The following is a 12,416-nucleotide window of genomic DNA, read 5'->3' as shown; positions in this document are numbered from 1 at the left end:
AATACAAATCCTGGGAAACTGTAGCAAAGGATTGATCCCATTGGAAATTACATCAGCATTTCCTCACCAGCCTCTCCTAGATTTCTTCCAGGGCTTTTATTTAAATTCTTTGCCAACCCCACTGAGCAGGACATGTTAGAATAGTAAGCTTTTTCTACTTTGTGAGACAGGAAGAGAAAGGGAAAAGAAAATTTGTGGGGTTCTAAAATCCTAAACCAAATCTTGTTTTACTCCTAACAGGTTAAAGGGAAAGAGAATGCATTATCAGGAATAATTAGTGAACTCTGTTTCTGTAACAACTTCAAAATACGTTTTCATATGCAGCCTTTTCATGTTCACGTAGAGCATTAAGAACACAGAAAGGACTGAAAATCAAATCAACATGTTAAAAGCATAACATGCTGTCTCTGTAACAAACCACATTTACAGTAGTGGGAAAGCTTCTCTATGTGTTGGCCAGCGATGATGGTTTTTTTAAATGTTTTCATTTCCACCGAGGAAGTGTTATTATTTCCACTTCAGGAACCTTGCTGAAGAAATGCTAGCAATATCCCTTCTGGGGTTTGAGGTTTTTCATCAACAGACAGAAACTGCACTAGTAAAATACTAGTAAATATTCATTCTGCTTCATCTCTCTTTTTCCATTCTTAGGAAGCATCCAGACGCACCACTTCTCTTTTCAAAAATAATCTGAGCATATCCTCAATTTTTTGATTTAAGGAGATTCTATTTCCATAAAGTAAATCAGCATCCACTACAGAGACGAGCTGTGGTAAAATCATTTTCTGTATTTTTCTGCAAAGGCTGAGCTCATTTTGGTGTTGGCTAAAGTTGAAGTAGGTTCAATATTAATTGCATATTCTTCCAAGAAAACAAGCCTGGCAGACCCTTTCCATTAGTTGTATTCACATTCAGCCTCATACCCAATCTTTCTATAGCTACTGGGGTTTTTTAAATTTGGTTTTCTGTATTGCTTGTCCAAGAAGGGCCAATACTAATGGACTCAGGGGACTCTGTGCCCAGACACAGTTGTGGTTTCAGCCTGAAGCCTGTGAAGAAGAAAAGGGTTATCAGAATCAGTCAGATTAAACAAGCTAACAATAAAGCTGTTTCCTCTATAAGTTTGTATTTGAGATATCTGTTGGTCAGCTGTTTCAACTCTGAATTAAATATGCCTTTCTGATAAATTAAAAATTTCTGTGTAACCCCAGACAAGTATGATGGTCTTGGAACATTCAGTATTTCTGACATGAATATGCTGAAGCCTGGGTTTGTAATTCTGAATCTCTGTTGTATTGCAAAGTTATACTGAATAAGTATTAAGTGTGTTATAAAGGTTTCATTCCCCAAATCTTTTTTTATTCTGCAGAGTTTCTGGTATGTTCTTATGGCAATTTTCCTACAAAAAATGCCATTATTCTTTCATGGACTATTTCATGCCCACCTCACTTGATGCCATTTGAGCATTTAGCACTACACCCTAGGATTAGAAATCACACACACATACTTGTTAGTCTCATGTTTAAACAAGGTATCTTTATGTAAAGCTGTAGAGCACTTCATAGCAGGAAAACAGAAGCCAGTAGTCAGAGAACATTTATACCTTAAAACCTGTGGGGCCTTTAGGACCAAATAACATATATCTGTTCTCCAAATTAATGGCCATTTACACCTGAAACATTATGATGCTGCAAAGTTTACCATGACCTGCAACAGAAAGAGCAAGCATGTGTGAGCCAAAACCCAAAGATAAAGCATGGCTTACAGAGGAAGATGTATACAAGTGTCACCTGAAATCCAGTGCTGAGCTGCACATTTGCCACCAGTTTATATGCATTTTCTTGGCCGGAGGCAAATTTTGGTGCTGTGGCATAAGAGGCTATGCAGAGTAAATTCTGTAGTTCTTTATAGTACTATAAACTACTGCTGTTCAGTGGAAAAACAATGGATTTACCACAGCAGAGTACGTCGTGCCAAGTGTTTGTAAGATGACAGTATCAGTATGCTGCTTTATTTTTGCTTCCAGTGCTTTTTCCTCATTTATACAGAGGGAATTTTTAAACGCTTAAGCAGGCATGGAGGGTAAAATACTGTCATGCTGAAATCAATGGGCCTTTTGACAATGCCAGGACTTCAATGAGGGCCTTCATGGGAGCGTGCCACAAGGAACAGCTGCTTCTTGGATGCATCCCAAAAGCTCCCCAGATATGTGATCTCATGCAACTACCCCTATGGATTCCCAGCAGAAAAAATGGCTTGCTCTCCTCCCTGGTTCTCTGCACCCCAGGTTTCTGGTATTCCTGAGAAATTCCCTTCTGTCTTCCTTCGGTTTTATTGCCCTCTGAACTTCCAGATAATGCCAGAAATTACTTTAGGAAACTCTGCACTGACCCCGACTTTTATGTTATTACTACAGCCTTTGCTGTGGTGTTCTGTTCCTGCTGCATTTAACTGTGATGAAAATGTCTGACCCTTCAACCCAAGTCTTGATCGATAAAGGTAATGGTTGCTTTCAGTGTGTGTCTTTCATAAAGAAAAAATAATCTGATTTTCATTTTTATGCACACAGTTTTATGGTCAGTTTAAGGGTATTCATATTAGATTATCTCATTGCGGTCTTAAGACTTTTGTCTTTTAGATGTGATTTTGGAATGAATAATGGCTACTCACGCACAGTCTTGTTCTGACAGTGTAAGCCTACACCTTTTCCATTGTTTCATGCTTTTTGGTTAAAACTTAGAACTCTGTGGTGTTTAATCCTGACCCATAATAGGTATTGCCTTGGATCAGGCTGTTGTGTATCTTTCAGCAAGTTCCAGTTTTTACCAAAGCTATGCCCACTGAGTCACCAAGATTGCAGACCCTGTACTGCAGACTGCCTTCAAAAGCAGACATTCCAAGCGGGTTACTTGGGGAGACGCTATTTGGATATAAAATTTAAATTAAACTCAGATAATACATGTTGGATTGAAAACAGCAGTGGCAGGGAGTCAGCGGCTGCAGCAGGGAGCAGCAGACACCTCTTAATCTCTAAATGTATGAAGAGACAAAATATTTACTAAGGCTGTTTTTTTTACCCTCTGTGGCACTGTGGAAAGCGTAACCATGCTGACAAAGCTATGGTTGGGTGATTTACAGTGCAGTGCTTCCATGAAGAGACCTCAAAAGTGGAGTCCACCACAAACCAAGTACCAGGCAAACCAGCTGCCTGGCAGTAATACCAGCCTGGGTAGAAACTGATGCAGGTAATGTACTATGGTTGACAAAGAACTGGTATCCAAAGGAAATATTAGGTGAAACAAGAGCATCCTGTGAATAAAATTGTTTCATAAAGCCCCTGTTGGCAAACACAGACCAAGGACAAATATCAAACAGCCTCAGCTGAGTAAGCTTTAAACGTTTTATAGAAAGCTGAAGCACAATAGTTTACCTCAATCCTACCTAGTTGTATGAGTGTTTTGTGAACTTAATTACAAGTTTGAAATGTTTCCAAATGAGTGGAGTGTTTCTGTTATGACAGCTTGTCTGGCCTGGATTGTCAACAGGAAGTTGCCTGGACTCTGCAAACATTGCTCATGAATGTATGTACGTATGGAGGTGTATGTATGGGTGGTCTCAACTGACTCCAGGGCTTGGAGAGCCTACTTTAAAGCAATTCAGTAAGTTTTACTCTGGCTGACTACAGGATTTGGTATAATCTCTGCTAGATGGAGATTTTTTCCATGGAAGAGGAAAGATGATGTGAAAGGAGTTGGTAACTTTACAGACCCTTTCTTTTTGTGATCTCACCTTGATTTAACAACTCAAAAGGAATAAAGAGAGATTTCTACAAGTTACATGCACGGTTCGACCCTGCCACAATCCAACTACTAGACTCACACACAATATTTTGTCATGAAAGAGAAACCGTTCAAATTTTACAAAGTCAGCTCCATTGGATGCATTGTATTGGGGTTTTCCTCGAATACATCTGACATTTTGTTTAAGACCTGGTTTTGCATTTCATTTCCCCATCTTCCCTATCAAGGTTTATTGTTTTACACTTTATACTCGAAGTCGCATCTTTTTCCCTCCTGAGTGTTCAACCAGCGACAAACTACGTGGCCTGAGCAACTTCGTCAAGTCCCTCCGCCCCGAACACTGTGTCCGAGCTGCTGTGCAGACCGGGCTGCTAGCAAAGCAGTCATTTCTGACGGGGAAAATGAGCAGAGCTGAGCAACGCCGGGTTTAGGGGGATTTCTTTATTCAAAGAGGAGAAAGTTGTACGCGTGTCCCTCCCTCCCCGCGGGGGCGATGCGGGGGGCACTGCCGGGGGCGGGGGGCGGCCCGGCCCGGCCCTGCCCTGCCCGGGGGCCGCTTCCCCCTGGGCGGGCTGCCCCGCTTTTAAACGCGGCGCGGCGGAGCCGGGCCCAGAGCGCCGCCAGCCCTCCCTCGGCCCGGGCGGCCCGCAGCGGAGGCGGGGACGGCGGCGGGGACACCGATGGGGCGCGGGCGGCCCTAGGCTGCTCGTCGGCCGCAGCATGCCGGGCCCCCTGCGCCTGCTGGGGCTGCTCTGGCTCTGCAGCCTCTGCCGCGGGTACTTCGAGGGGCCGCTGTACCCCGAGATGTCCAACGGGAGCCTGCACCACTACTTCGTCCCCGACGGCGACTACGAGGAGAACGACGACCCCGAGCGGTGCCAGCTGCTGTTCCGGGTGAGCGAGCAGCGGCGGTGCGGGGCGGCGGCGCCGGGCGGCGGGCTCAGCCTGCGGGAGGAGCTCACGGTGCTGGGGCGGCAGGTGGAGGACGCGGGCCGGGTGCTGGAGGGCATCGGCAGGAGCATCTCCTACGACCTGGACGGGGAGGAGAGCTACGGCGCCTACCTGCGCCGCGAGTCCGCGCAGATCAGCGACGCGTACTCCAGCTCGGACCGCTCGCTGAGCGAGCTGGAGGGCAAGTTCCGCCAGGGGCAGGAGCAGGGCGGCCGGGAGGAGTCCCGCCTGGGCGACAGCTTCCTGGGGCTGCTGCTGCACGCCCGCGCCCTGCTGCGAGAGACCCGCCACATCTCCAGCGGGCTGCGCGACAAGCACGACCTGCTGGCCCTCACCGTCCGCAGCCACGGCGCCCGCCTCAGCCGCCTCAAGAACGACTATCTCCGCGCCTGAGAGCGGACTCGGACCCGCCCCGGCTGGACCCGGACCCCCGCCGCCTTCAAACGGGACCCCCAGCCCTGCCGCCAGCCCCCTCGGGAGGCACAGCCCCGGCGTCTGCCTGGAAGGAGCACCTCCTTGCACAGATCTTAGGTTGGGAAAGACCTCCCAGGATCACCAAGTCCAGCCTTCGACTGAATACCACCATGTCCGCTAAAACATGCCGCGAAGTGCCAGATCTGCTAATTTTTTTAACACTTCCAGGGATGGTGACTCCACCAAAATACATCCTTCTTCATGGAAAAAAAAAAAAGCTTTATTTATTCTATTTGACTTTCTAAACAAATAGCACGACTCTATAAACCAGGAGGTTCGAGGTATGTTTAAGTTAATACCCCATGTTCAAAAAAACCTATCCTCTGTTACATGATTCGTCTTTGGTTCCAAAGTAAAATAAGCTTTCTCGTTTCTGATTCCCTGTTGTTTGTTTATATATCACCTGTTCTACTGTGGCTCATCTGCCACAAACGTGGATGCAGTGTGGTGCTCGGCAGCCCCTTCCAGCCTCGTGTGTAGCAAATACTTAAATCGCATTTGTTGTTACTCCTTCAGAGTGAAACCTCTGGCCCTCTATTAACTTTGTTAACCTTTTGTAATGGTTCGTATTCTATGCACGTTAAACGTTGTTCTACTACGTAACTTAAAGCTGTGATTTTTTTCATTTGTGTTTGGAAAGATGGGAATTATTCTGGCAGGATTTGTACTCTTCCAGGCTTGCTTATCTGTGACTCTAAGCTATCATAACCCCAAGAACCAGCCAAAAAAGGTTTATGTCAGATCCTGAGAATGCCGACGGAGATTTTTATAGTAAAAGGAATGAGCCCTAGTGGTGATTGGAGTTTTTGATCCCAAATTTGAGAGCCAGGAGCATGCTTCTAGAGCAGACAAAAAGGTTTTGTCTGTGCTAGCACAGTGATATTTCTTTTTGGTGACTTTGTACTTTTGCTAGCTAAGCTATTAATAAAGCTATTTGTGGTCCTAGACAATAGCAAAAGTGCCTAGTGGGAAGGAGGGGGAGGATTGTTTGGGTTTGTAGACTCATTGCTATTAACTGACAACTGGGGGTAATGTGGCTATTACGTTACAGATACTGCAGGCAGAATCGCTATTTGGATGAAAAACATTCGTATGTTGTTTTAATAAATATTTGAAAACAATGTTAAAGTACATTTTTGTTCTTTTACTGATTTCCTTGAGAGGTTCTTAATTTAAAACATGTTGTTGAAATGTCTGTTCAGAAAAAAAATTGCAAATTTGTAGCTCCTGCCAAGTGAAATAACTTGCTTTTTTAGTAAAAACAAATAAATAAAAGTTTACAGACTCGAGAGGTAAGCAAGTTTCCTTAAAAGCAGTTATACAGAAGGGCTTGTAGAGCAGATTTTTTTTTTTTTTTTAATTTGTAGGCCTTTTTAAGCACCTAGCAATCTCATGGCGCTGGAAGAGAAGCTGTTTGGTGTACTTTTGAGGTCTGTTCTTGTTAACCCTGCTCACATTCAGTTATACTTTGGTCTGCAGACCATCCAGTGGGTAAGTTACTCACCAGTGCATAAGTCACCTGAGACCAGAGTGCTGAAGGCACCAGGAAAGTCTGGTTAAAGTATGTGCTTACAGAACCAGGCAGCTCACTGCTGTCTGCTGAAGTCTGAGGTGTAGCTGCTAGCAGGATACTCGAGATGTCAATTTGCACCTTTAGGTCCCAAGTATCTTTGAAGATCTGCTGAAAAAGAAACATCTTATGGAGTGACTTCGGTGGAACTGCTCTGTTACTTTCGTGTTGTCAAGTTAGAAGGTATGGCAGGCTCTTAAAAATTAATTTATGTGTGATACTTTTTCCTTGCTAATAGGGGTGGATGGAACAACACAAGAGCCATCTGAGTCACTGAGTCTTGTCTGCTCACTGTCACAGCAAACCATATGGCATTTCTGGTCTGGACCAAGCTCCAGAAGAACCTGAGGGTTTCATTCATGTCCAGTATCCCTTCTGAATCTGACCAGTTTAGAAGTAGGTGCCAAGGATGTCATGCAGTTCCATTTGTGCCACCCTAATGTTTCATATGATAAATATGAATTTCTGACACTGGTTTATGTTTCAGTAAAATGTAATCGGTTTTATATTTGAAATATGGCGGAATGCTGATTTTATTTCAGTAGCATTGATTATGAGAGGCTTTAAATGTTCCTTTCAAAAATAAGATGTCTGAGCCTGGTCTATGCATGAGTTCAACACACTTAGTAGAAATAGTCGATCTTACATGGATTCGATTAAGCCAGTACAAAAATCTTTTAGGACATTTAAATCTACTAGAATTTGATTTACATAATTTCGGCTGGTCTAAGCAAATGTATATATTAAAAATATAATTTTTGAGTCAGAGCTGATGCATTAAATGGTTTTTATAGAGCTGCAGTGCCTACAAGAACTGAGTGCAGTTTTAAGTTTTAAATTCAAATTTGTTCTTTAAAAACTATGAAAACTATATTGTAATCCTCTTTGCAATCTTATAAGTGTTCTGCTTGTGCTTTTTTATCTGATAAAACTTATCTAATTGGAAGAAATGAAGACTGAGTTTATACAGCCAATTTCAAGAGGTAAAGGCCTTTTTTATCATTGAAAATTTGGTAAAGATTTTCAAGCAGAGAGCTTTTAAAGGATGATTGTAGCAGCTATTTTGATCCATTAGGTCCTTGTGTTGTGTTAAAATATTGCATTCATATTAGGCTCTTTTCTTTTGTTTTTCGGAATGCAGTAGTTTGAACTAAAATTAAGCTGCCTTGGGGTTTTTTGTGGCTTTCTGAAGATTTTCAAAATACGTATTGCTTTCAAATTTATTAAAGAGTTGATGATACTGAAGAGCAAAAGACTGTATTTTCTGGGAAAAAAAAAAGTTCTGCAGCTGGAACAGTCAGAGAGAGCTTACTTAATACTGAAGTTTTTTTTGCCACTCAACCAGTGATTTAAGTCATGGAGAGGAACAGGTTGCCCAGAAAAGTTGTGGGTACCCCATCCCTGGAAGGGTTCAAGGCCAGGTTGGATGGGGCCTGGAGCAACCTGATCTAGTGGTGTCCATGGCAGGGGGTTTGGAACAAGATAATCTTTAAGGTCCCTTCCCATCCAAACCATTCTCTGCTTAGTCAAAGCAAGGCCTTAAGGGACACACCTCCACATCTCTCCAGGTAGCTTTCTTTTGAGGGCAGTGCTCTGATGTGGACATTCTCACATCTACTGATGCACACAGGAGAGAAGAAGCTCGGAGTGTGTGCAAAATTGTTCACAAAAGCTTGAGAAAGAACTGTGTGCTTGCCTTGTGCCAAGTCAATGGCTAGGAGCTTAGGGGGGTGTCTGCAAACTGGATTTCTAAATTGCAACTTCAGTTTCACAGGTTGACCTACCCAGGACCATCCTCAGAAAGAGAAGTGGAGTGAAGCTTTCAAAAACATGGTGTTTCTAAAAAACCCTGTGTGTGACAAGCTGGGTGTATGAATTGTCTGAAGCTAAGTTGTTGCTCCTACAGGTTGTCGTGCTCAACTGCGGGTTGCCAAGATTTGAACCTCAGAAGCAAAAAACCACACCTGCCTTAGTCACTAGAAACAACCTCATGAGCTATTGAGGGCTCTGGTTATAATCTTGTCTAGAAAATGTGTATTTTGTGGAGAAATTCTATTGGGTGCATCTCTTGCTGTTGGTGTGGCTGTTCATTTAGATGTTGCTTTAACAGCTTCTTGCTCGTGTTTCTCCAATACCAATTTTGTGTTTAGTAAAGAGGTTTTCAGCTAACACTGCAGTGTTGTTGAGTGAAGTGCATTTCACAGCCACTATTCCTGAAGTAATCCTGTATGTTCAAAATCTGGCATTTTTCTGTCTTTTAAAATGTATTTTTACTTACAGCCCACTGGGGAATTTGTTTTTTATTACTTAGATTTTTTTTTGGTGAGCCGTTACTGAAAAATTGAACAATTTGTGGGTCTGTATTTCATTCCTATAGTATGTGAAACTGGCAAAAAACCTGACCATCTTACATGCTTTTTTAAAAGGCTTTTATTAGAATATATGTGTATAAAAAGACTATAACTGTGCTTATTTTATTTTCTTCATAAAGTTGTCATCCTGCCTACAAGACCAGTTTCTGACTGGAAAAGGCAGAATTTAATGACTAATTCTGTAACAGGAAAAACATATGGTCTCCATAATCATTACATTTTTAATGATGTGGCTTGGACAGAGTAATTCATGGCTTTGTGGAGCCATTCCTCCTTGAAAACTGCCTTACCTTGGGGAGGTATCACTGGCCGTCTCCAACCTGCCATTAACATTCTTTCGTAAAGAGAAGACAATGCCAAGTGTATCATATTTTCTCAGACAGCAACCTTCCTTGGGCTATATGCACACCTCTTCTAAGTGCTTAGAAACTGTCTGTGTAGTAGTCATTGTTTGTGTCTGAACTTTCTTTGGGGGGGGGAAACAGTCATTGGAGAAGGCTGGCAAAGGGAGAGATTCGTGGGTATTGTCAAGTGCAGGATGACTAAAAAAGCTACATAGTCACATCACATCTTCCATACTTTTTCCACTCTGCAAACATTTTGCTTGGACAACATAGAGTAGTTTTAGTGTAAATAATAGAGAATTAATATAGACACTCCAAACTGCAAGATGATCTTTTTTTTTTTTTTTTCTGTCTCCTTGCCATCTCTTCTGAAAAATAATGTGACGATGATTTTCCATTTAGTGCTAGGTTTTGGTCTGACACAATTAATTCAGTGGATTTGTAGTCTGAGGTTCTCAGGTTTTTTACTGAAGTTTGTTGTGCCTTTTCCTGGGTAACGATAAAGAATTCTTTCCCATACACTTTCTGTGTTGACAGCTTCTTGATTAAACAAGAGCAGTCAACTCTTCTTAATAGCAAGCTTTCTCCTTTTTTATTAATATGATTTTGTTTCTAATTTATTGAGATTTTCATTAAAATTCAGATCAGTATGAAGGTATATGCTAAATATATTACAAATTGTTTTTATGTGTTGATGTTTTCTTACAAAGTAGTGCACTTTTTAAACTCTGGATTCTAACAGAGGCACAACAAAATGCGAGCTAGTTCATTAATAGGTCACCACACAAGTCAGGATGCTATTAGATTTGTGATTTTAAATTATGTCTTGCATATTCTCTAATTTCAGAAGAGCTATCCTAGAAAAAAGAGTGAATGCAAAACCTCACTCAGATTTTTTTTTTCCTTATGTAAGTGCAAAAGGATTAATCTGACCGTGTACATTAAGAATGGACTGAAGTTCACACTGTGCTCATTTACCCTAGAAGCTAATTTGCAACCAGGTCCAGTTTTCATTTCTAACACTTATATTTCTGTTGCAATTAGGATTTTCAAAAAGCTGGGCATCCCCTTGTGCTACTTATATATTGATTTTTGTAGCTCCTATCCTAATCACCCTTCCATTGTGCCTGATTCTGGAACCATATGCAGGCTCTGTGGCATTTATTTATTTACACACTGCACTAACTTTAATGCCTCTACATTTCTGAGCTACATTTCAGTCTTCCCCACTGCACATACATCTCAGGCCTGCTCTAAGTTGCTGCCTTTATCTCCCTCGGCACATGTGCAGAGCTCCACCTCACAGAACCAGGAAAATACCTTTATTGTTGGTATGTCAGACTCCACTGGGAATACTGGTCTAGTCTGTAGCCTTCTACTGTCGTCTCAAGGTAGCAAATTTATTGGACAGACTTTGCTTCTTTTGCAATGACCTCTACCTACGAATTGATGATATTTATGTGGCAGTAACTTACTGCAGACACTCGTAGTCACACGGAAAACCTGTGGCATGACCCCCATGGTACATCCCCCTATGAATGACAGCGACAGAGTAAAGCCCAAAGAGAATCAGTGTACTGATCTTGCACTACAAGATTCAGCAAAATGATGTTGTGACAGTAAAACGGCATGTAAATGTACTGTAAAATAAATAAGGGCAATATTTTCATTATGTAGTGCTTCTGATAGCCCTCTTTTAAAATTCTTTCTTTTATAGAAACACAAAAAATACAAGCACAACACTAATGATTCAGATTTTACTGAATTATGTTTACCTTGAAGGCAGTTTGGTTCATATTTCCACTCAGATAAGAGACTTTTCCACTTCTATATTATGTAACACTGTTTATAAAGGTAGAGAGCCAGCCTTGCAAACGCCTTGGAGTGCTCCTGTTACGGAATGAGGCTTAGGAGTATTTTAATTCCCACACCCTTATTAAGGTTATAATACTTCAATAGGTTTCAATTTGTAAACAGTATATATGAAAGGAAACTAATTATCTACCAGAAATCCAGTCTATGCAACTTTGAAAATAATTTAGAATTTTCAAGCTCCTGGTTTGGAATAATGTATTTCAATGGGGAAATAACCAAAACTATGTGTATTCCATTGTGAAGATGGGAAAAGAACAAGAATATGAAGGAAAGCTGAAAGAAATGGATTTGGGACCTAATTTAAAAGCAAATAATTCCTATCACTCTTTCCTTAAAAGTAATGCATCTAACTCCATGCATTGCAGCACTGCCTTGGCACAGGAAGATTGTTTTTTATTGAAGATGTGAAATGATAACTACCAACAAAAATACTTCATTTCCCATAAGTCACAGACTCGGTCTGAGCCCCTTTTTAGCTGCCAAAATGTATCTAAACAGTGATTTGAGTATTTTCACTTCTGCATGTACCTGCTTCCAGCCAACTTTTCATCTGTGTGAGTGCTTTACTGTCTGTGAAAAATGCTGCTCAGGCAACATTTATGTTAAGGTTTTCTCTTTATTGGTTACACTGAGGCACCAGGTCTTTTCTGGGTGCTTTGCAGACTGCAGTATGGCCACTGAGTGTCCCACGGAGCAGGTACAGCTGGGAAAAAGCTATCTATCTGGAAGGAAATAAAGGTCTTCCTTTTCGTTTTAATTCGGCTCTTCTTTTTCTTGTCACTCATGCCACCAGTTAATGCATACTGAAGAAGGTGGGGATTCCAGTGCAATAAAAGCTGAAAACTTGAAGACCAACATAAGCTGCTTCAGCTGAAAACTGGTAGGTGCTACATTCTGCCATTGCCTTCAATGACACAAGTTTTATTTCTCTCTATTAGAACCTCCTTCCCTTCAACCAAAAGAAACACACTGATCAAATAAATGCAGCATTAGCATGGTTACCAGCGGGAAGGTATGGGGCACTAAACAA

General features: G+C 41.8%; 1 protein-coding gene across 1 annotated transcript; it reads left to right on the top strand.

The window, feature by feature from the left end:
• The first annotated feature begins 4,382 nt into the window (after window positions 1-4,382).
• Window positions 4,383-6,514, top strand: FIBIN (fin bud initiation factor homolog). Its single transcript, XM_027735789.2, has one exon. The coding sequence runs from the start codon at window positions 4,521-4,523 to the stop codon at window positions 5,142-5,144; it is 624 nt and encodes a 207-aa protein (XP_027591590.1). The 5' UTR covers window positions 4,383-4,520; the 3' UTR covers window positions 5,145-6,514.
• Window positions 6,515-12,416: the final 5,902 nt, after the last annotated feature.

This window comes from Pipra filicauda, unplaced genomic scaffold, assembly GCF_003945595.2.
Source record: "Pipra filicauda isolate LSUMZ 115617 unplaced genomic scaffold, ASM394559v2 scaffold82_size2718185_pilon, whole genome shotgun sequence".
Taxonomy (NCBI): Eukaryota; Metazoa; Chordata; class Aves; order Passeriformes; family Pipridae; genus Pipra; species Pipra filicauda.
Note: the sequence above shows the minus strand (reverse complement) of the source record. Positions and strands in the feature narration are given on the sequence as shown.

What these genes read in the sequence shown, in the direction of transcription:
- FIBIN (XM_027735789.2), top strand. Translation starts at nt 4,521, where the DNA reads ATGCCGGGCCCCCTGCGCCTGCTGGGGCTGCTCTGGCTCTGCAGCCTC.